Genomic DNA, 22,923 nt, shown 5'->3' with positions numbered 1-22,923 from the left:
AAAATAACTCAATTCAAGTAATTCTATGTGGCCTTTCTTTGATTACAATGGTACTAGATATTCTTGGTCATGAAAAAACTCACAATGCTAAATAATTGTTTTGGTTTCTTTTCTCTTTTGAAAGGTTTTCCTATAACTTCCTGTCAGCGAGGCAACAAGTGAACGGAAATCTCCCCTAGCCCTCGTTCACACCTGAATGTTTTGTAGCGCGTTCTACGCTCGACGAACGCTCTACAAAACGCTCAAAACTATAAATCCTATTGTATTCAATGGTCTCGTTCCCACCTTGACGTATTTCCGCCCGTCCCTAACGCGCTACAAAACGGCCCACGCCTGAAAAGGTACAGGTACTACTTTGGGCCGCTTTGTTGCGCGTTTCCATTGGGATACAGCCAAGTAGCCTTTGGAAACGCGTGACTTTTTACCGCGAATGGCGGTAAAAACCGTGAGACAGGCGCGCATATGCAATATGTCTAGGTGTGAACGAGACCTTATAGAAAACCAAACAGCAAAAAAAACATGACCAGGGTTCCAACCTTCTCCATTCTACAACACAACTAAAACAAACGTTTTAACCATGTCAGCTTTCTGGTTGGTTTTTTTTTGCAGACCTAATGTTCTTTAGAGATTTGGCCCTGTAACATGAAGCCTGTTCAACTTCCCTATATTGCATACAACTACTAGTTACTACATACAAAGCTTTCAATCCAGCAGCAGCAGCCCCTCCCAACATACAGCCAATACAACTAGAAACTTTGTTGTTATCTTCAGAACAAGGAACCTCCCTTATGTACTGCCAATTTTTGGGGCCTTCATCAAAACGTTGTAAACAGAGGGAAATAAATTAAGACTATGGGGTCTATTTATAAAGGATTTACTTTGCAATTCACACAAGGAATGCTTGCTGGATATTAGTCTGTATTTTACAGCTTTTGGGTATCATTTTCCAAAGAGGATTCAATTTATCCTCCGACCTATCATTTTTAAAGAGCCATGTTTGATAATTACCTGCGGACAGCCACGGACAGATGTGGCCGCTGTCACTCTGTCATTAAGTTGAATAGGCACAGTGGCCACATCTGAATGGCACACCTGGGATTCCTGCTGAAGGAATCTGTAGGTTCTTGCCACAGGAATCCCTGAATACATAGAAAAGCCCTGCGTGCATGGGGCCTTAAAGATAATAGCCGAATGCAGTAAAATACAAAATTGACGAATGTCCAACAAAAATTCACTGGGCAAAATGTAGAGTGAATCCTTTCTAAATAGACCCCATTAACTTTATAGTTACTTGCAGTGCCACCATAACGACTTTCTGCTGGGCCCACACAATGTTAACACCTACAGAAATATCTAAATCATGGACACCATACCAAGAGCAGATAAGGAGTGGAATTTCACTGCTTTGGATCTAAATATCAGCACAAATGTAATCAGAATTTAATACCAAGCACCGGCCATTCTTCACCCAAAATGAAATAGTTCTGTGAGGGTGCTTGCTTTAAAAGATACTTGTAGGAATTCTAAATCTAGAGTTCCGAATAAAGAAATAATGTAAGACAAAATGTATCCTGTATAGGATGATGGCTGTGATAATAACAATGACAATCCTCTACTGTTTTAAACACTTTAATGCTGTTGACTCCATCAGGTGGGCTAGGGCATAGATGAAGAACCATCTCGATCTATGGTACTTGCAGAGTTAATTCCAAAACAATGAAGTCACCATCTGTGTTGCTTCCAAATGAGTGTTTAATGGCAGAGCTCAATCTTGTATGTAATGAAAGAGAATCCGATGAGAATGATATTCTTTGACTCATTCGAAATCAATCCAATTCATTCCGTGCACAGATGGAGGAAGCGATCTGATGCTGCCCGAGCAGCTAATGCCTGGCGTAGAATTGTAGACAAACATCCGACAAATTAACTAACTTATCCTCAAACCTGTGAGAGTGCATCAAGTAGCTTCTAGAGAATGGCTATAAAACGGAGCCATCCATGAACTTAATATACCCCAGATGTAAAAGCAAAAAAGCTTAGAATTTAATGCTCTGAAAATAAACCTGTAACGAGTCAAATTATTTATTGTATATATCCAAAAGGTCACTTTAATTCTGTTCTCTCGGACACTGTTGGTTTTCACAGTTCTAAACAATTTGTAGAAAGACTCTAAAAATGTTCAGCCTTGGTGGCCCTCTTCACACTTTTGTATTGCAGAAAACGCATGTGTTACTACAATTACTGCAATGCACAATATGCATGTTATGGTGCTATTTATTCTGAATGGCCTTTACCCAAAACATGTGTTGCAGCGCACTACGACACACTGTAAGGTACTACCGGTCGTTTTAGTGTGGTAGGTTGTTAAAAGTAGGGAGTGTATCTTTTTCAGTGCATTTTGGTGGTTAGGCATTCCATTAAAATCAATGGGCTGCCCTTCCACAACGTAGGTTAACACATACACATGTTTGTGGTCCACATGTTAACGCATAGCAGATCACAAACGGGCCCTTAGGGTCTAGCTCCACTCCTGGGTCAGTGGCTGATGGGGTGCCTATTAAATGTATTATTTTGTCTGTATGTGACACATGTACAGATGTGCTCTTATAGTTACAGCTTCTGCAAAGTATTTTGGTTTCGGTTTAATACAGTACAGTGGTACCTCGGTTCATGAACTTGATTTGTTCCCCGATTATGGTCGCGAACCGAACTGGTCGCGAACTGAATCAAATTTCCCCATAAGGTTCAATGTAAATAAGGTTAATCCACTCTGACCCCTACACGAACGTGGTCGCAAACCGATTTTGGTCGCGAACGGAATCAAATTTTCCCATAAAGTTCAATGTAAATGTGGTTAATCCATCATGAACCATATGTAAATTAATTACCACTCTGCACTTTCTTTTTACCACCATGCTTGCTCTGCACTTTCTTTGGAGCCATGCTGGATTGAATAATACTGTACAGTACTGTATGTGCTAAAAAGCACGCAAAAAAGCTTCACAGCAAGTGTGCACAGGTCTGTCTGCGACCGCAATCTCGACTAGAGTAAGCCACGACCACGTGTCAGAGCGGGGAAGATGGCCGCCGTCGTGTTCGCCACCTGATTTCGAGTTCGTGAACAGAAGCAAAATTTTGCTGAACTTCCTGTTCGCGAACCAATGTATTACTGTATTTGTGGAAAGCTGTGTCCATCCATCACTAGTTGTTATCACTGCCAGCTGTACTTTGGCTGCCGCATAGCATTACAAGCCATGTGCGGAATGTGAAGGTTAAAGTAAAATGAAAGAAAAATAATCCACAGGTATCAGTGTAAATTCCTCTGGTATTTACTTAGAGAAGGGCGGGGGCAAGGGCACATGTAATAACTACAACACCACCATCACATCAGATCATTAGTAGTTGCCAAACCACACTGGCTGGAAATCAATCACAAGGTGTTCTGGCTGGTAGGATACCAGAACTGAGAGCCACTTGGTAGAGTGGAAGATCTGTCACTTATAACTTTGGAAACAGAGCAAAAGGCAAAGTGAGGTAAGTGACCTTTTCCATTTCATGAGCTAGGGACTTTCAGAGCATATTCAACTAGCATTTTCAGAAGGAGATTAGCAATGACGACATCCTTTGATTACCCAGTCTATCCACGCTACATAAGAGTCTTGGGTGGGATTCACCTGTACATTTTATCCAAGCTTATCAACTTTCTTAAACGTTTCGTGGAAATGTATGGTGAATTTCCAGTTGAAACAGGGTCACTCAACACCTTGCTGTTAGCAGAGATCTAAAGAGAAATTCAACTTTATTTTTGGAATGTGTGAAAATGGCCCTGGAATGCAGAGTATTGTCAACACAAAATTACCAGCATGTGAGATGCTGACAGGATCACAAGTCCTGTTAAAAGACACAGTCAGACACTAGGGGTTTAGAGATAAATACAGAATGTGCTATTACACTGACGTGCCCATATTTTGGGACAATCATATGCCCTTTAACTAAAAGCTTCTATTCATACAGTACACTGCAAAGCCGTTACATACAGCCTGGAGCAAAGAAAGCAGATAAAACCCTCATGTCTCTGAAGTACTTTTATCTATGTCAGTCTAATGTCTGTCCTGTCTATGTCCACTTTATTTTGTGTAACACAAGACACCTCTTAAGAGCTATTATAGAATATAAGTGATAGTAAAAATGGGAAGTGTTTTCCTTCTCTGATACACTTACGATTAAGCAGGGCACACAAATGTATTTGTGTGCCAAGTTTAGTAGCCTTATGCTGGGCACACACCTTCCAACCATCGCAAGACTTTTGTCTTGCGATGGTTATAAGGTACTTAAAAAAACATACGATCGGCCTATCTTGGACAGGCAGATCGTACTTGCGATGATCATAAGCCGTGCCCCCCTGAGGGGCGGGCTTCCGATGACCGCAATGCCGAATGGGGAGTAAGCGCACACCGGCCTGACAGCGTACGATGCTCGCCGGGTTTTCGAACATGTTTGTAAGTTTAAAGTCGTGCGACCTTACAGTACTAGAGGTCGCACGGCTTCCACACACCTTACGATAATCGTACGATTGCGGGATTTCCCACGATTATCGTAAGCTGTGTGGGCACCCTTAAAGGAGAACTATGGGGTTAAGGCTTTTCCCCATAGTTCTCCTTAGGGTAACGGGAGGACACAAACTAGCGTCCTCCCGTCACCCTAAGCTCAGTATACCGCCAGCTGTAGCTCGCCGTATACTGAGACGCTGTAGCTGTGCCGGGATCCGCCCAGCTGCGTGACTGACAGCTGGCTCTGCCTATCTAGAGGCAGAGCCAGCTGTACCCGCCCCCTCCCCCGTCCGTTCCGCCAGTCAGCGCTGGCGGATCGGAGCGGGGAGGGGGGAATCCAGCCCCTCCCCTGTCACGGCAGAGAGCCGTGACAGGATCGAGAGGTGAGCGAACGGCGGTATGTGTTCGCTCACCTCCCGATCTACTGAGCCGACCTGTGACAGTCTCATTGTCACAGGTCGGCTAGAACTATGAGGTGAGTGAAAAGCACTCCCCTCATAGTTCTCCTTTAAGGTGCCCATACACCTTACGATTATCGGACGAAACTTTTTGTCCGATGATCGAACCGCCGTACGATTTTCATACGACAGCCCCATCCTGCCCCGATTATGGAAAGGTTCAATCAGCGGTAGTTAAAAAAAACCACCTGGACGACTTGCGCTAATTGACCGCAATTATTTTCGTTTGCGCATGCGCAGTGTTAATCGTACAACTTTTGACGGACGGAAACGCCACCAACCATGCGAACATCGTACGATCGACCAAAGTTTTCAAGCATGCTTGACCGTCAAAAGTCGTACGATTGTACAGTACTATCGGTCGGGCACTCTATTCACGCGTTACGATTGTCGTACGAAAAGTCGATCACATACGATTATCGTACGAAACTACGGTGCCCCTTGGAGTTGCCTGTGCTTATTGCTGCAGAGAGAACTGAATAGAAAGGTTGATCACATGACCAAACTCTTCTTTTCCTGGCTTATTTATTTTTCCCTTCATTCACTTTTTGAATGGTGCACCCCTTGCCTTGGAATTTAACGCAAGTAATTGCAATACACATTTGTAAAGCACGGTGTTCTTTTTTTTTTTAAATTCACAGCAGCAGTATGGCAAAACCACTGCTTTATAAATGGAGCTCTAAGGGTGTGTTTGTTAATAGGGCAACACCATAAGTAAATCCCCTCCCCAGGTGCAATGCTGTACAGGTTCCAATATAAAAAAAAAAAAGAAATCTATGTATGCATTTTTTTCTTCTTTTATTAATGTGTGCAATTATTATTTCTTTACATTTTGCCTTTGAAGCTAATTGACAGAAAGGAAAGGGATAGAACCTGTCAGGTTTTGTGGTGTTGCGATTTCCTTCCACTTTCTGTGTTGTGACATTCTATGTCTAGTCTATCAAGAAGTGTTAAGCTGGCCATACACCTCTAGATTATCTGCAGAGTTTCTATGGTCAGATGGAAAAAGTGTAATAGATTCCTCCATCCACGTTAAACTGTGTGGATGTAGGAATATTCCACGGGGCCAAGCTTCAGTATCTTGCTAGCCGGCCCAGCTGGCTCTCAAAATACCTGAACATGTTCAAGTATTTTGAGAGCCAGTGGGGCAAACTAGCAAAATACTGAAGCTTGGCCCAGCGGGAGATTCCTACATCCACACAGTTTAGCGTAGATGGAGGAATCCATTACACTTTATCCATCTGACCAAAGAAAATCTACAGATAATCTATAGGTGTATGGCCGGTTTTAAGTTGACAAAACACCATTCCTTTTTAACCCGTTCAGCCCGCGAGTTGAAAAAAAAATCTATCAATTCCCACGCCACCCCCCCCATTCACACTAAACAGCATTGAGGGGACAATCTCCCTTGTTGGGCTTTTGTATTCTGACAGAGGCGGGTCAGTATACCCAATAACTGCAGCTTAATTGTCTGCAGTCACTGTGTGTCTGCAAATTTTTGGACCGGCTCATTCAACAATTGAAAAATTGACTTTTGTTGAATGGAAGGGTCTCGCCAGGGCCACACGCTGCTTTAATCTGAGCACTGGAACAGGAAGTGAAGGGAAATCTCCACAACAGGGACAAAAAGAACAAAAACATCCGAGTGCAGCTTTAACCTTTTTCCACTATATCTAAACCTAAATTGCTGGAAATTAGCTTTATTGCATAAAATGAGGTTCATTTTCATACCCACAGGGAAGCAACAGCTGTAATCTGGAAGGTAAGAGATAAAATACATTGTATAGTTTGTTTCTTAAAATGAGCACCGGCGAGTTGATGCATTGTGATTACAGTGGAGGAGGCTTCTATTTTCATCTGCACAGATTTAACTGCTTTTAAGAAGTACAAGTAATTAACACAAGTTTGTTTGTAAGACGGGAGGAAATGATCTGTTACATTGCTGTTCCATACAATGTCAGACAACAAGTAAAAGCAGATGCTCAGCCAGAGCACAGAAATGATAATTTCTACTATGAAAGACAACACCAAACGAACACATCGCTCTATTTACGCTATAATCACTGTGCATAAAACTTGGCTTTTTGGATGGCGGAGGAACTAATGAGAGAAGACGTAGAGCCTGAAACACAAAATCACCTGTCAACTAGACCAGCAAGTGGTAATTACAAGTAACCATGAAAGAAAGACCAATATGTCATAAGATTTTACAGTTTTCTATTGAAATGCAGATTGCCATGCAGGGCAAACCTACAGGTTCAATTACTTGCAGCATAAACAGTTGCAAAGCCTGTTCTTATTAGACTCTCTTTATCCGCACAGTGTGTTTCTTTATGATGTGACTGGATATACTGTGTTGAGGCCCATTCACAGCAATTGTGCTATATTCACACATTATATCAAATAGTGAGCTATGATTCATTGCAAATGGCACCCCAACGCACCTTCACAGTGCACACGTGCTGCAACGCACTACAGTGAAGCATATTGCATTGTGCTCTTGGCTGCACCGTGAAAAAATGCACACTGAATCTTTTTTTTTCTTTTCACAAAGGCGAGTTGTAGCACATTTATTCCGTCGGTTCACTTACTTTGCAGTGAATGGAGTGGTGAGCAGGAGCAATGAAAGCATAATCAGAGGGTAGGAACTGGTAGGCATTTAAGTCACTTTATATTAAACCTCTCACATGAAAATGGAAGCTTTGTTTTCTAAAAGCACCTCCATCTCTCAAAGTCCTAATGTCTACAAATGCCTAAGAAAAATAAAGCCGTTGTTTCCGGCTCTTCTTGAAGGCATGCACGACAAGACCAAGCTTCAATGATGCCTTCAGGGAAAGCTGGGCGCTCAAAATTCCAGGAGGGTGCACTGCAGCACTTTGCATTCTCCCAGGATTTTTTTGAGTATCCAAATTTCATATGGATATCTAAAATGTTTATCTATTGACAGAAGTAGGCTGGCCATACATCATTAAAATTCTGGCTGATTAACAGGAATGAATGCATCAGTGGTGTAGTGGTTAGCGCTTCTGCCTTGCAGCACTAGGGGGTTCCTGGTTCTTACCACACTCCAAAAACATGCTGGTGGGTTAATTGGCTACTGTCTAAATTAGCCCTGTATGTATGCAAGTGAGATAGGGACCTTAGATTGTAAGCTCCTTGAGGGCAGGGACTGATGTGAATGTGCACTATGTAAATTGTCGGCGCTATAGGCATACCTGTAATAAATAAATAAAAAAATAGCACAAAAATTAACACTGGAACACAGCTCTCTATCTCTCTCATACTTCCCCCCATCAGCCCTCCCTGCCATAAGAATGGTGAAGCACCATATCTTGGAAATAAGAACTGTCTGTGCTGTGCCACGCTAAACAGATTTAAACATGCATTCTCCAAATGTCAATTCCGTGGGCGTGTTTGTCATTTTGACAAAATTAGCCCCAAGATATTCTGTAAAATAAACCTCACACAAGAAGTTCACAAGTAAGCAACATCCATTTACAACACTGAAACTGAATAATGGAAACTAGAAGAAAAGAAAAGAGCAGGCGTTACCCATGGTAATAATCCAGATTTTGGGTTCCTTTTTTCTAACCTGTCCTGAAAAGAAGATAATTGCAGGTGGCGGTCACATTGGGCTAACAGTAACCTGAAGCAGACTGGCAACTTGTCAAGAATAAAGCAGTTAACGCACAGGCTTGTTAGGCCTCAATCTGTGATTTTTTAAAGAGAACCAGTTCACATTTCAATTTAAATGAAATTACATTTCATACATACATTTTTTTTTTCTCATATCTCTATAGGTTGAACTAGATGGGCATGTGTCTTTTTACAACCTGACTAACTATGTAACTATGTACTGAACCCCTCAAAAAAAATAAGAATTACAGTAGTAAATATGAATAATGACTGCCCCCGTGCCACTCTTGTGGTAATCTGACAATGTGCTGCCTCATGTAACGTTAGGTGGTCCCATTGCCTGATATGAGTAAGGCAGAAGCAAAAAAGGGGAATTTATCAAATCAGACAACAATCTAAAGCAGTTGCCTATAGTAACTAACCAGCTTTTCTCTTCAGTTTGCTCAGTTAAAACATTGCAAATGAAAGCTAGAAGCTGATTGGTTGTCATGCACAGCTCCTCCAGATTTTGTCTGCTCCAGCTTTGATCAATTCCCCTCAAGGAGTTCTTTCAAAGTACTTCATGTAACAGGTCATGCTAAGCAAAGGAACAAGGCAGGGAGGCAACCCTTGGAAGCGAGTAAGGTAAGATGGCATCACACGGCGGAGCAGCACCACATCATCTCATAAAATGGGGTAATTATTTATATTACCAGTATAATTTATTTCTGACAAACAATTTTATTTCATATAAAGGTCACCAGTGACAAGGTGTCTGGAATTAAATTCCGCTTTTACACAGTGAGGTTTGGCCTCTTTTACTGAACTGAGATGAGTGCATAAAAAACAATGCTAATTTAAGGTTTGTAAATTTGGGTCACAGCCACAAAAGCAAAGCAGAATGTTTGGAATATCAGGGATGCTTTTCAGTCCCGCTTTGTCCCTGACCTGAGACCTGACCCACTTTATAGGTAACAGGCAGGTAAGCACAGAGGAGGGAAATCGCATTTATTTGTTAACCAAGTGATCACTCCATTCAAAAGTCATGTTTTCATTTTGTTGGTGATGCTGGAGAGTTTAATCAGCCGCCAGCTTCTTTTATGTCTCCGGGACACCACTGACGAGCTCCATGCGCTTCACTTCCCAGGTCTCTTGGACTGCTGAAGCAATTACTAAAAGGTCCAACTCTCTGTCAGATTTTAACTTTTTGTTTCTGGGGAATGCAGCAGGAGGAATGGAGATGCTTCTATATATCAGCATCTACCAAAATGTGAAAACATGACTTTTGGATGGAATCATCCTGTAAAACAGAACTCCCGGCATTTACACTATGTATCCATTTAATTACCATTTCTTTCTGCCAGTGCGCCTGCGCAGACTTCAGCTGGCGCATGCACAATGTGAAGATCAACGTCCTGCATCACAAAAACGTAGCCCCTACCAGCTCGATGTGAAAGGAGGGGCAACTGGGTGATGCTGGAGGAACCGTATATAAACTGCACACCTAGCACATCCATGAACCATGATGTGTATATTTGCTATACAGCCTATATATAGGGTCATTTTCAATCCAAAAACTCTTTCCAGCCCCCTTGTGCTATGCCCCCCTCTGTTTGGGATTTTGTTGTCATTGTAACTATATTTGTGGAGGACTTATTGTGAGTTTTGTAGCTATGCCACACATTTTTTGGCATTCGACATATTACCCTTTGGCTGTTTAGATAACTTGTACCATCTACCTATAGTTTTGGGTTTATATTTAATTGTCTATCCACCGCTTCTTGATTTGCAACATGGCGCATGGTTTTGTTAACTGCCTCCCCCACGGCCCCTAGGTGGAGCTATTCTCCGAAGGTCCGGTTCAAGGTATTTGAATAGGTGATTTAAAGCCTGTAAGATTTTGTTCTGATTTCTTATAAGTTAATTGTAATTGTTCACATTTGAGGACAATTGTTATATGTGTATTTACATATATGTTTTACCCTTAATACAGCGAATAATGTCAAATCCTCCTGAGGAAGCCTTTTATGGGCGAAACATGTGGAGGAAAATGCTACTTAGCTGTTGGACCATGAAAACCCACAATACACATGGACTGTTTGACCAATGAATGGAAATTGTTCGTTTTTATATTCCCTTTTTAATGCTTTTGTATAAAAATAAAAAAATGTTTTTAACTATTCAAAATGTGTTTGTGAAGGTCTATAAATAGGCGAGAATAGCCCCCCTTTTAGTTTGCTATAACCAAACATGGTTAAAAAAATTAGCTTTGTTGGTTGTAATTAACATGCAATGTATTTCTAAATACTAATATCATAATTATCTAAAATCTATCTGGTTTCCAAATCCCCTGCAAACAAGAAATCAGACTGGTGGCAAAAATGCCAGCACCGACTTGGCCAGGCTCTACTGTGCTCTGCAAAATGCCATAATCCTAACATTTTAGACACTGTAGTCTAAAGATAAAATATTTAGGCAGCTTACAGGAAAAAGAGAGCACCATTCTGTTGATGCTCATTCATAGTCCAACAGAGAGACAGCGCGGTGCAGAACTGTGGGCTTAGAATAGCGGTGTCAGTCTTTGGCTATATAGCACAGCACGTAGAATCACAAGAGAGGCTGAACAGAATCACAAACATGTTGCCAAAAAAAAAACAACTCACATACACGTACTTCAAATGTGTATTTATGTCTTTGTCTGGAGTTCTGCTTTAAATGCAATTACAATGGTAACCTTGACTTGAAATTTGTAAAGCCATTAAGGCAGGAGTAGGCCACCTTGGCACTCCACCTGTTTTGGAACTACAAGTCCCATGAGGCACTACAAGCTGCTGGCAGCCACAGGTATGACTCCTGAGGCAGTGACATGATGGCATTTGTAGGTTTATCACAGCTTGAGTGCCTAGGTTGCCTACGCCTGCAATAAGGTACTTATCCTAATACTATATACTGTATACACATATATGAATATAGTACATGCACTCTATATTTAATGACATACCTCAAAAAAACAAACACATTAAGAAGTTTAGCAAGTTATATTTAGACCTTACCCAGCTTCAAGGCACCTTCTGGGGGATATTCTGGAAACTGCCCCTCTGAGGGGACACTCACTGTCCTGCGGAGGCTCCGACTTTTGCTGCTTTCCGTTGGTGGGTCCTGCACGGTCTCGCCTGACATCTAAAAGAAGACAAGGAAAAGGGGCTTAAGATGACTACGTACACTAACGATCGCTGCTAATCTCCCTGCAGTTAAGACAGATAAGTCAGTCCCCCTCTTGATCTCTTTATCCTGTGTGTAAATGCCAGCCTGGATGAAGTACCAATATGGTTTGTCTTTTATAACTCGTGCACTCCCTCTAGAGGCCATCTGATGGCAGTGATTATAGACACATGTAGTATCACTGTTTATGGTACCTTGCTAGACAAGTTTGTGTAGAGAACACAGACAGGTGAATGGAAGAAGAGCGGAAGTTCTTTTCCACATTCCACAGCAGCAGTCTGTGACCCTACCCAAAGCCTGTGTAAACTATACCCTATTAAATGTGTCAGGCTGTCAGCAGAAGGTATTTGCCATTTACTGTAATGGTAGAATAACAGCTTGATCATATCAGATCGGGTTTTATCCATTCACTACACTGGTAAAAGAGGCCTTTGTTTAACTTCACAGCAGGAAGCATCGAAACAATGCAGATAAACACATCCTAATTACAGGTGGGGTGGCTGCTACCATGAGCTAGGAGTAGTTACTGAAAATGTTTTGAATGGCCACAACCTGATTAAACGTTACAAAAATATAAATATTATGTTGTTTTTTTTTATTTTTTATTATTTGCTATGGAAAACATCACTGCTGAGGCACAGCCCAACTATGCCCGACTTTTCTGTGTTCTGTTCCATCACCTGGCACCCAATACATTAAGGGCCCGTTCATGCCAGATGTCTATTCCCAATGCACAGACAAGGCAATCTGCCTTGTTAACTATTAAGTCAGTTCACATCATTGTGTTGTGGTGGTGTGTGTTGAAAAGAAGAACCACATACAGTACTTTTTCCAAGTTCTAATAATAAAGAAATACATAAAAATAATATAGAGTGATGCACTGAAGTCAGCACATTGCACCACTTCCCTGACAGCGCACACCAGTGGCATTGTGGTACTGCACACTTCTGGTGTGAATGGCCCCTGAGGTTTAAACCTTCCCACCCTTGCTCTATCCCTTATGAACCATGTCAGCACCTGGTGTGGTCACTCCAAATATCAGCATAATCTGTAATCATTTAATATGTTCGGGACTTAGAAATAAAATCTCAGAAAACATTTTAGGAAGGTAGAAATAAATAATTTAGCATATGAATATTTTATATTTACAGCCAGAAGGTGGAGCCCCAGGCTCTCAGACTCCTGTGTCACTGGTGCACCTTGCATGAAAAGTTCTATTTGTAAAAAACGGATTTCTGTACTCACCGTAAAATCTTTTCCTTCTAGCTCATTGAGGAACACAGCTTTAGGTTATACTGCTGCCTACAGGAGGATTTGGACATTGGCAAACAAAAAAAACCATGACCAGCCTAATATAACCCCTCTCACTTCCATCCCCACTGCAAGGGTTAAGTGCTCGTTAAAGAAGTACATTTTTACGGGGAAGCTGCACTGCAAGGGTTAACTGCTCATTTTTGTCTAGGTTAAAAAAAAGTTATACTCGCCCGATGCTCCGAGCTAGCTTGTTATTAGACCGGTCCTTCCAACTTCTCTACCCCTCCTCTGCAGCGTTCTAAGGCTCCCTAAATCATCAAGTTCTTTACACTGTGTATAGACATGAGGACACCGAGAAAAAAATAAATACTGCAGCATAGGAGTAGACAGGCTTGAGGGAGTGCTCGGACAGCTGGCTGGCTTGGAGCTTCAAGTGAGTATATCTTTGTTATTTTTGAACCTAGACCAAAACAAGCACTAAACCCTTGCAGCGCGGGGGTAGCCCTATTGCAAGAGTTAAGAAAAAGTTTTCCTGGAGTTCTTCTTTAAATCTAGAGGGTCCCTCAGTCTCGTCATGCACAATGCATTGTAACCAGAACATTTTTCTAGGGGACCCAGCTTTATTTTATTATTTTTCACAGTTTGATATGTATGGTAGTCTGCAATACAGATTTATTTTGGGAATAGGCAGGCGCCATCTATTGGCAGCTATCAGAACTGCAGTCAAAGAGGAAATGCCATTTCCACCATGTACCATCTAGTAGCAATTAGCGTAACTGCAGTTAATTTTTTTTTTTTTTTATAACCATAGATTTTTTCAGCCTTGGGTTAAGCTGACAGCCCAACACCACCTTGGTATGGAAGGAGGGCTTAACACCATCTGTCCTTGTGCAAGATGAACCTATTTTCATTTTGCACAAGACTGCCAGTTCAGACACATGGCTAGTAAAAATAAAACTTTCTCAATAAAGAAAAGATGCCCATCCTCCTAGGGCACTAGGCAAAAACTGTGGTATGCTGGGAGTGGTTATACTAGGCTAGTTACTGTTTGTTTTTCTTTTTTTTTCCAGCGTTCAAATCCTCCTGTAGGCAGCCGTATACCCCAAATGTTGCTGAATCCAGTGTCCCTTACTAAACAAAAAAATATATTTTACATAAAAAGTTAAAAAAATAAAGACTTATATAAACTTAAAGAAATTAAACACATTTAGCCCAAATCATTTTAGCATTCCTTAAAGTCAAATTAGCTTAAGACGAACGCCAGCCCTACCTTCAGTTTTGCAGTGGCACAGGCTCCCCTCCTAAGATAGAGCCTGCCTAATTTCTGGGCTGGAGGATGCCCTTATCTAGCCCTTTTTAATGCTTTCATTGCAGACTTGGCTTGTGACCTAATTCAATGAGCTGGAACAAGCATTGGTCAGTGAAGTCAGAAGTGTCTAAAGGCCCATCTAGTATGCTCATTTCAGGTCAGTGACTTACTTCAAGGTCAAGATGGCAACCTCAAAATCCACAAATTTTTTCAACAGCAAGTGAGCAATGGTAGCACCTATGTTTCTATCCTTACAGGTGGACTAAATGGTCTATTGATTTCTAGATTAAAATGGCTAACTCCTGATTTCTACATTCATTTTTCCACTCTTAAGGCCCCTTTCACATGGGCTGATCAGGAGAGGGTCAGTCAACAGATCCTCTCCTGATCATACCAGTACGGAGCGGATGTCACGGCTGTGATATCAGTGTCCACACAGTTTTTTCCTCCATCTTGCAATGGAGGAAACAACTGAAAGTGCCGGACCCCATGTGTTTGTATAGGGAATCTGATGTAAAACGAACATGTGATCCAGACCATGGAAACAGATCAGTGATCCGTCTATTTAGCCGAAGCCAGGGCTAACCGGGTGTAAACAGACGCTCTTCCTTTTACACACGGCTGCCCATAGACTTGCATAGAGCGTCTGATCGGGTCCGGCTGAAAAACTGACAGGCGGACCCGATCAGACCACTCATGTGAAAGGGGCCTAAAAGTGTAAAACCAACATTTGACAACGCAAGACATACAGGCCTCCACCTTTGACAAATCTAAGAGGATGGATGGCACATCTGATGACATACCCACACCTGCAAACAACTGCTTTGCTGTACATATATTCTTCTGTGTGGGGTACCATGCAGAAGATGTAAAAATGACACAGTTATACTTTATGAAACCTCCGGAGGCATCAAAATGTATTTATTTAGACTGGTTTGCATGGTAGGTAATATTTAGGTCCATACAGAGAGAAAATACAGGAATTAAGTGCTCTAAACTATGGGAACGTGCCACGCATTAAATGACTCTGGCAGGCTTGATAATTGTGGAACTGTAGGCCTCACGCAGAGCAAAAGCTGCAGGATACAATCACAAACTTAAAAAATCCACAAGAATCTCCAGTGTGTAGATTTCAGCCCACACAAGCTGCTTCATTTCTATAAATATCAACCCTATAGGTTTGCTTTGTGAAAGTGTATGATTTGGGAAAATGTACTGCCCAGGAGCAGTTGAAATAGAACAGATAGATACATCTGCAGGCTTCCATTCAAATGGCAAACAATTATTCCTGTTTCTGAGGAGCAGCATGTAATAATTACACAGCAAGATAAAGGTACCCCTCTCACCATCGTTGGGCACAAACAGCAACAGGAAAACAAGTTTTTGGCCGCAAAACCAGATTTCTGTAGAGATCTCATCTGTGTGCGTGGTATCATTAACTTGCTGAGTAATCCATTCAGCAACTGTGGGAATGGCTGTGGTAAATCTGAGATGGATTGTATAGGCTAGGTTTAACTATGAATCCTGGACAGTGTGTACATCAAAGGACTGGTAGAAGATCTTTAATTACAATGTACTCCTCATGTAAGCACAATGGATGCAGCCATATTGTCACTTCAAGCAGTAAGAGTGTGGCCCATCAGTACTTCAATGGAATCATGGAGATACTGTATGGGATTAGGGAAGGAGAATGGACCATTTACAGTATTTACATCCATATTTTTTTCAAATTGCTAACCTTTTTCTTGAAAATATGTATATGGTTTATAAAGATTATATAAAAAGGAGCTGTATAAAACTCACACTACAGTACAATTCAGTTATGGAATGCCCAGGACCAGTCCTAGCTAGAAATACACTATAAGGCCTGGTTCACACCTGTACGTTTTGTAGCGCGTTCAAAGCTCTACGAACGCTCTACAAAATGCTCAAACATGAAAATCCCATTGTTTTCTATGGGTCTGGCTCACACCTTGCCGTATTTCAGCCCGTCTGAACGCGCTACAAAATGGCCTACGCCTGAAAAGGTACATGAGCTTCTTTGTGGCGTTTTTGTCGCGCGTTTCCAGAATCGTGGTAAAAACACGCGACAAACGCGCATATTCGATACGCCTAGGTGTGAACAGAGCCTTAAAGCAGTAACGTTTCATAAATAACACAAATTGCTTTTCTGACACAAATGAAAATGTTTTTGACTTCACATGCAAGAAAAACATGTAAAGGGTGTTAATAAGACACATTTGGGGAAATAATGGTGTTCCAGCTTTGAGTAATCTCCCCATTCATATCTAATGGCTTATTGATAACGGAAAATAAATGTAGCTCACCAAATGAATGACACCCCTGTCTGATGACAGCTGGAACATTTTAAAGGGTAAGAATTCTAAATACATTTCTCAATATGGACATATTCATTTCATCTCCTAAGTCAAATTTAATACAAGGTGATTTTATTCTATGCCATGTTCAAACCCTGCTGAGATTTTAAATGAGAAAGCCCAGCACCAGCATGACACTTACTGGTTGCTCCTGAAGATCCAGATGTGTGTGTGACTGTATATACATGTTTACATACAGGTGAAACTCGAATAATTAGAATATTGTGCAAAAGTAATTGCAGTAAGTGCTGCAAAAGGGGCCCAAACCAAGTACTGAGTACATATGCATGCTTGTACTTTTCAGAGGTCCGATATTGTTCTATGTACAATCCTTGTTTTATTGATTGCATGTAATAATCTACTTTTTTGAGGTTGTGGATTTGGGGTTCTTGGGGTTTTCATGAGCTGTAAGCCATAATCATCACGATTATGACAAATCACGGCTTGAATTATCTTGCTTTGCATGTAATGAGTCTATCTCATATATTAGTTTCACCTTTTAAGTTGCATTAGTGAAATAAATGAACTTTGCACGATATTCTAATTATTCGAGTTTCACCTGTATATACACACACAGTATTATCCCCCCAGGTTTTCTTTATATATTTGATTGAATTCCCCTCCACCACCTCCTTTGAGGCTTCATTGAGTAAATCTCTTCAGAAAGGTATCCCTGTTCCCATTTTTCTAATACAACAGTCGTATCACTCAATCTGCACTGCAATCTGCAAATGTTCCTATAGGGAATTTGTCAAAGGGGTAGGTAACATCACTTCTTAACATAAATGTAAAGTCAGGCAGCTACGTATAGCAGCAAGCTTCCAAATCACACGGCATGCACAGAGAATAGCTGCAGGTTATGAAAGATGAAGTCATCAAATGACCAGATTTTCCATTTCTTTCAGCCAAATGGCCATGTAGAGACACATTGAGCATGAAGTGGCCCAACCTGCCACGACAATAAATATGGTCACCATTAGTTCCTGTTGGTCCTCATCTACAATCTACTGAATACATGATGATTACGTTATGCTTTTTTTTAAGGTCGTACAAGAACAATGATAATGTACCAAGTGCAACAGCCCACAGCAACTAAACAGACTTCAGTCAATTAAGCCAATGTCATGGAAGATGGCCTCTGGCTGGTTCTTCTGGGTTGCTGCAACTTCAACAGAACAGTTTATCTTTGTACTACCTTACTAACCAAGCCCAAATGTGTCTCTAACAAATGTAATCCTTCCCTTTGCTGCCTTCTCTTCTATAGCAGAAAGCAAAGACCCAGGAGGAAATGAGAAAGTCAGCTTAAATCCAGTCCGAACAGTAGGAATTTACTCTGGTGTCAGATGCTGACAGAAAATAATAATGTACTGCACAGAGGTCACATTTCAGTGTCAGTAATGAGATCAGTGTGTATTGGAATGTATCACAGGGCATCAGGAGGTGACAATGTTTTCACTTTGGTTGGAAAACATATACAACCTCCCAGGACTATATAATGTCACACAGAGGCGTGAATCAATGAAGATCAAGCATCATCTAACCCCTGTATGTAGCACATTTAAAACGTGTATTTCTTCAGGTTAAAGGGCAGAGATGCTATTTAAAGACAGGACAGACTTGTTTACCAGAAGATAAAATTTATCATTTTTATTGTCACGTATAAAGAGTCAGTTCATCCAGAAAGTTTTTTCACTTATGGGGGATTCTACAGGGCTAAACACTGGCCACTGACTTTCAATATATCTTACAATCTCCAGCAGCTCTCCCAGCTAGGCCTCCATCCCCATTCCTGCTATGAAGTCTTTTTTTCTGCTGCTTTCCCCCTAATGTAATATAAATTAAATATTCCATATGGAGAAGTGAGGTCCCATCACAAAATTCATGGGAGGAAGTACAAATCTAGATTACCAGACAGATACAAAATGTAAAAAAAAAATGTAAATAAATCCTAACAATGAAGTTCTCTTTATTTTTCCCTTTTGGTTTGTTAAACATAACATTAATTGCATTATTATTATTACTTAGTATTTATATAGCGCCAACAGTTTGCGCAGCACTTTACAATATAAGGAAGACATAACAGTTACAATACAATTCAAGACAAGATGGTAAGGAGGGCCCTGCCCCTGAGGCAAGAGATGAGTCTTTAGGGAACGCCTAAAGGCAGTCAAGGTGGGAGATAGACGGACAGGTTGGGGTAAAGAGTTCCAGAGGATGGGAGAGACTCTAGAGAAGTCCTGGAGGCGAGTATGGGAGGAGTGGACAAGGGAGCTGGAAAGCAGGATGTCAATGGATGAGCGGAGGGGACGGTTAGGGTGATACTTTGAGACAAGGTCTGAGATATATCCGGGGGCGGAGTTGTGGATGGCTTTATAGGTGACTGTTAATATATTGAATTTTATCCTCTGGGCAAGTGGAAGCCAGTGGAGGGATTGGCAGAGGGGGGATGCAGACACTGAGCGGTTGGTTAGGTGAATGAGTCTGGCAGCTGCATTCATGATAGACTGAAGGGGGGATATTCTGTGTAGTGGAAGGCCAATGAGGAGGGAGTTACAATAGTCTAGACGAGAGATAACAAGGGAGTGTATGAGTAGTTTTGTGGTGTCATTGGTGAGGAAGGGGCGTATTTTTGAGATGTTACGAAGGTGAAGGCGGCAGGATTTGGATTGCAATTGGATGTGGGGAAGAAAGGTGAGGTCCGAGTCAAGGATGACACCTAGGACCTTGGCATAAGGGGAGGGTTGGATAGTTGTGTTATCAATCACAACTGAAATGTTGGGGAAAGGTGCACGGGGTGGAGGAAATATCATGAGCTCAGTTTTTGAAAGGTTGAGTTTTAAGAAATGTTGTGACATCCAGACAGATATGTCATTTAGTAGATTAGTGACACGCAAGGACACTGAAGGGGAGAGTTGTGGAGTGGAAAGATAAATTTGAGTGTCATCTGCATAGAGATGGTATTGTAAGCCATGTGAGGTTATTAGTTGACCAAGGGAGGAGGTGTAGATGGAGAAGAGGAGGGGTCCAAGGACAGAGCCTTGGGGATTGCATTAAACAAACATACAAAATGCTAACAAATACTGTTGATCCTGCAAGAAATCAAGTCATCTCATAATTGCCTGTGCTTTATGGTTATCATTTCTATGTAGTACAGAAACCCCCTCCATGGAGCTAAGGAGAGGTGGGTGTTTAGTAGCCCTAACATGCATACGGTCCTGAAATAAATCACATCTTTATAACATCAAAGACCTATAATAGGGATTTCATTTTTTAAAATTTTACAAAGCAATGATGGCTCCCCTATGCCTCACGCTAATAAGCAGTTATCAAAAGTGATAAATTAAAGTTATAGATCTGAACCCCCCTGCAGAGCAAACTGCCTTATTAAATCAGTTGCGTGGAAGCAATAATGTAACTGATGGCATGTAATGCACAAGTGAAGGAGTTCAGCGCTTGTATCGGCTGCCTTCTGTGTGCTGAGAGCACTTTCACATAATTAGGTTAGTACCGTGACATTAATGAGGTGTGAATAGATGTAATTACACTTTCCATCTGGGATGGGGGTTAAATCCAGCACTCCTGCCTACTTCCATGTGCTGGAGAAGAGACTGGAGTTTTGTGTTGTATTCTGGAGCATGTTGCTGCTACAGGAGTACAGATCACTGCGCATTGGCTCATGTATGGACTTGTCCTGGTCCTAGTCTCACCTCATCCTCCCGGTTGAGAAGCACCAGCTGGCTTTCAGTCAGGATGCAGTACTTCCTCTCCCATGTTGTGCATTCCGTATATGGTGACTGGCCACACGACAGCCTGTGAGTGGGGGGTCCTTTTACATCTACAAAACACAGGAGGCAGAGGAAAGAAGTCAGCAGGAGTGCAGTAAAACTCCACAAGCTTAGTGTACAGAGGAACAGACAGTTCAGTTTAAACTGCATGCACTGAAAACACATTCAATAGTATCATAGTTGCAAAAAGTCACTTATTTCAAGTTTTTACAAGTTTAGGAAAACTTACCCTTAAAAATCGAATGTATTCATTTACATATACATTGTGCTAATCACTGAAACCCTAGTTAAGATTTTATTTGTTTCACCATTGCCCAAGTGAATATGAATTAGATCATGTTTTAAAAAACTCCTGGAAATGTAAAAATGAACCCTTGCAGTGGGGCTACACCCCCGCATTGCAAGGGTTAACTGTCTGTTTTGGTCTAGGGCAGGGGTAGCAAACCTCCGGCCCTCCAGCTGTGGTGGAACTACAAATCCCATGAGGCATTGCAAGATTCTCAGTCACAGACATGACTCCCGAAGAGAGATGCATCATGGGATTTGTAGTTTCACCACAGCTGGGGGGCCGGAGGTTTGCTACCCTTGGTCTAGGGCAGTGGTGGCGAACCTTGGCACTCCTGCTGTGCCAAAACTACAAATCCCAACATGCATCTGCCTCTGGGAGTTATGTCTGTGGCTGTCAGAGCCTTGCAATGCCTCATGGGACTTGTAGTTACAAAACAGCTGGAGTGCCAAGGTTCGCCACCACTGGTCTAGGGGCTAAAACAAAGAAAATGTACTCAGCTGATCCTTGGTCCCACTTGGCTGCCAGACCGGTCCCCAGAGCCTCATTTACCCCAGCCTCCGGCAGTCTAAGGATCTGCAATGTCAACACATCTAATGTGAGGACGCTGAGGGACATTCCTCCTTCACCATGAAGGGGGAGAGAGTTGAGTGCCAACTGTTGCAGGATGTAGGATCAGGTGAAAATATTTTAGCCCCCAGACCAAAACGAGCAGTTAATCCTTAAGGTGCCCATACACCTTACGATTATCGGACAAAACTTTTTGTCCGATGATCGAATAGTCGTACGATTTTCGTACGGCAGCCCTATCCTGCCCCGATGATTGCAAGATTAATTTAGCCGTAATTAAGGAAAAGCACCTGGACGAAATGCAGTAATTGATCTGCCGTATTTTCGTTAGCGCAAGCGCAGTGTAGATCGCACGACTTTTGACGGACGGAAACGACAGCAACCTTACGAAAATCGTACGATCTAGCAAAGTTTTCAAACATGCTTGACCGTCAAAAGTTGTACGATTGTACAGTACTGTCGGTCGGACACTGCAATGCACACATACGATTATCGGCCGAAAAGTCGATCGCATACGAGAATCGTAAGGTGTATGGGCACCTTTACAGTGCAGGGATAGCCCCACTGCAAGGATTCGTTTTTACATTTGCCGAAGTCCTTCTTTAACATTTGCAGCTTGTGACTTGATAACAACAGTAGCAAGGCAATAGTCTTCCCCAGATACCTTTACACTTGTCTAGTGGAAAACACAGGAGGAGAGATGAGATTACAAAGAATGTAAAGTAATAGAGGGTACATACACCACTACAGACAGTACTATCTAGCTCAATCGTTTATACATGTGTTGCTGCTTGGGTCTCTCTAGTACCCTGTATTAAATATATGTTTGTAAAACAAATATATATATATATGTCATACAAATATTGAAATTCTAAATGTCCAAAAATTGGTAAATGTTCAAGAAATGAGAAAATAAAGCTTAGTGGGTTTGTGGCATGTCCGTACGATAACAACCGTACGGGCATTGCGGTCATCGGAAGCCCGCCCCTCAGGGGAAGTGGCTTGCGATCATCGCAAGTACGATCTGGCTATGCAAGATAGGCAGATTGCACGTTTTTTTAAGTACCTTACAACCATCGCAAGACAAAAGTCTTGCGATGGTTGTAAGGTGTGTGCCCAGCCTTAGAAATTACAGCTGACGCCTAACTTTTCAGGTTTTCTCTAGTTGTCAATGGAGCTGGCTCCTAAAACAAAATATTCTGCTGGCACTCTAATACTTTTGGTCATTAAGTTATACATTTTAAAGAGGTGAGTATGTCATAGAAAAAAAAAAAAGAGGTACAGCTAAGAAGTAAAGAGAGACAGGCGCATTTGGTTTTAAAAGAGCGACATCCCCCCCCAAACAAGGGATGGCTGGGAGCTATGTATGAGTTAGGAACTGTAGAAGGGTAATTGAATGGCATTGACTAGTTACAAATAAATAGTGCCATTGAACGTATAATTTCACTACTATGGATCTCTGCTAGCAGAGGGAAGGATAAGAACAAGACTCATTT

General features: G+C 41.7%; 1 protein-coding gene across 1 annotated transcript in view; it reads right to left on the bottom strand.

The window, feature by feature from the left end:
• RASAL2 (RAS protein activator like 2) overlaps positions 1 to 22,923 on the bottom strand; it is a 302,004-nt gene that overhangs the window by 129,595 nt on the left and 149,486 nt on the right. Inside the window, exons 3-4 of the mRNA XM_018575279.1 lie at positions 20,494 to 20,621; positions 11,677 to 11,803 (exon numbers count right to left, since the gene is read on the bottom strand). Of these exons, the coding sequence (XP_018430781.1) occupies positions 11,677 to 11,803; positions 20,494 to 20,621 (255 nt within the window). The remainder of the gene's footprint in view (positions 1 to 11,676; positions 11,804 to 20,493; positions 20,622 to 22,923) is intronic.

Source organism: Nanorana parkeri, unplaced genomic scaffold (genome assembly GCF_000935625.1).
Source record: "Nanorana parkeri isolate BGI_ZX_2015 unplaced genomic scaffold, ASM93562v1 scaffold52, whole genome shotgun sequence".
NCBI lineage: Eukaryota > Metazoa > Chordata > Amphibia > Anura > Dicroglossidae > Nanorana > Nanorana parkeri.
This window is presented reverse-complemented; position numbering and strand designations above follow the sequence as displayed.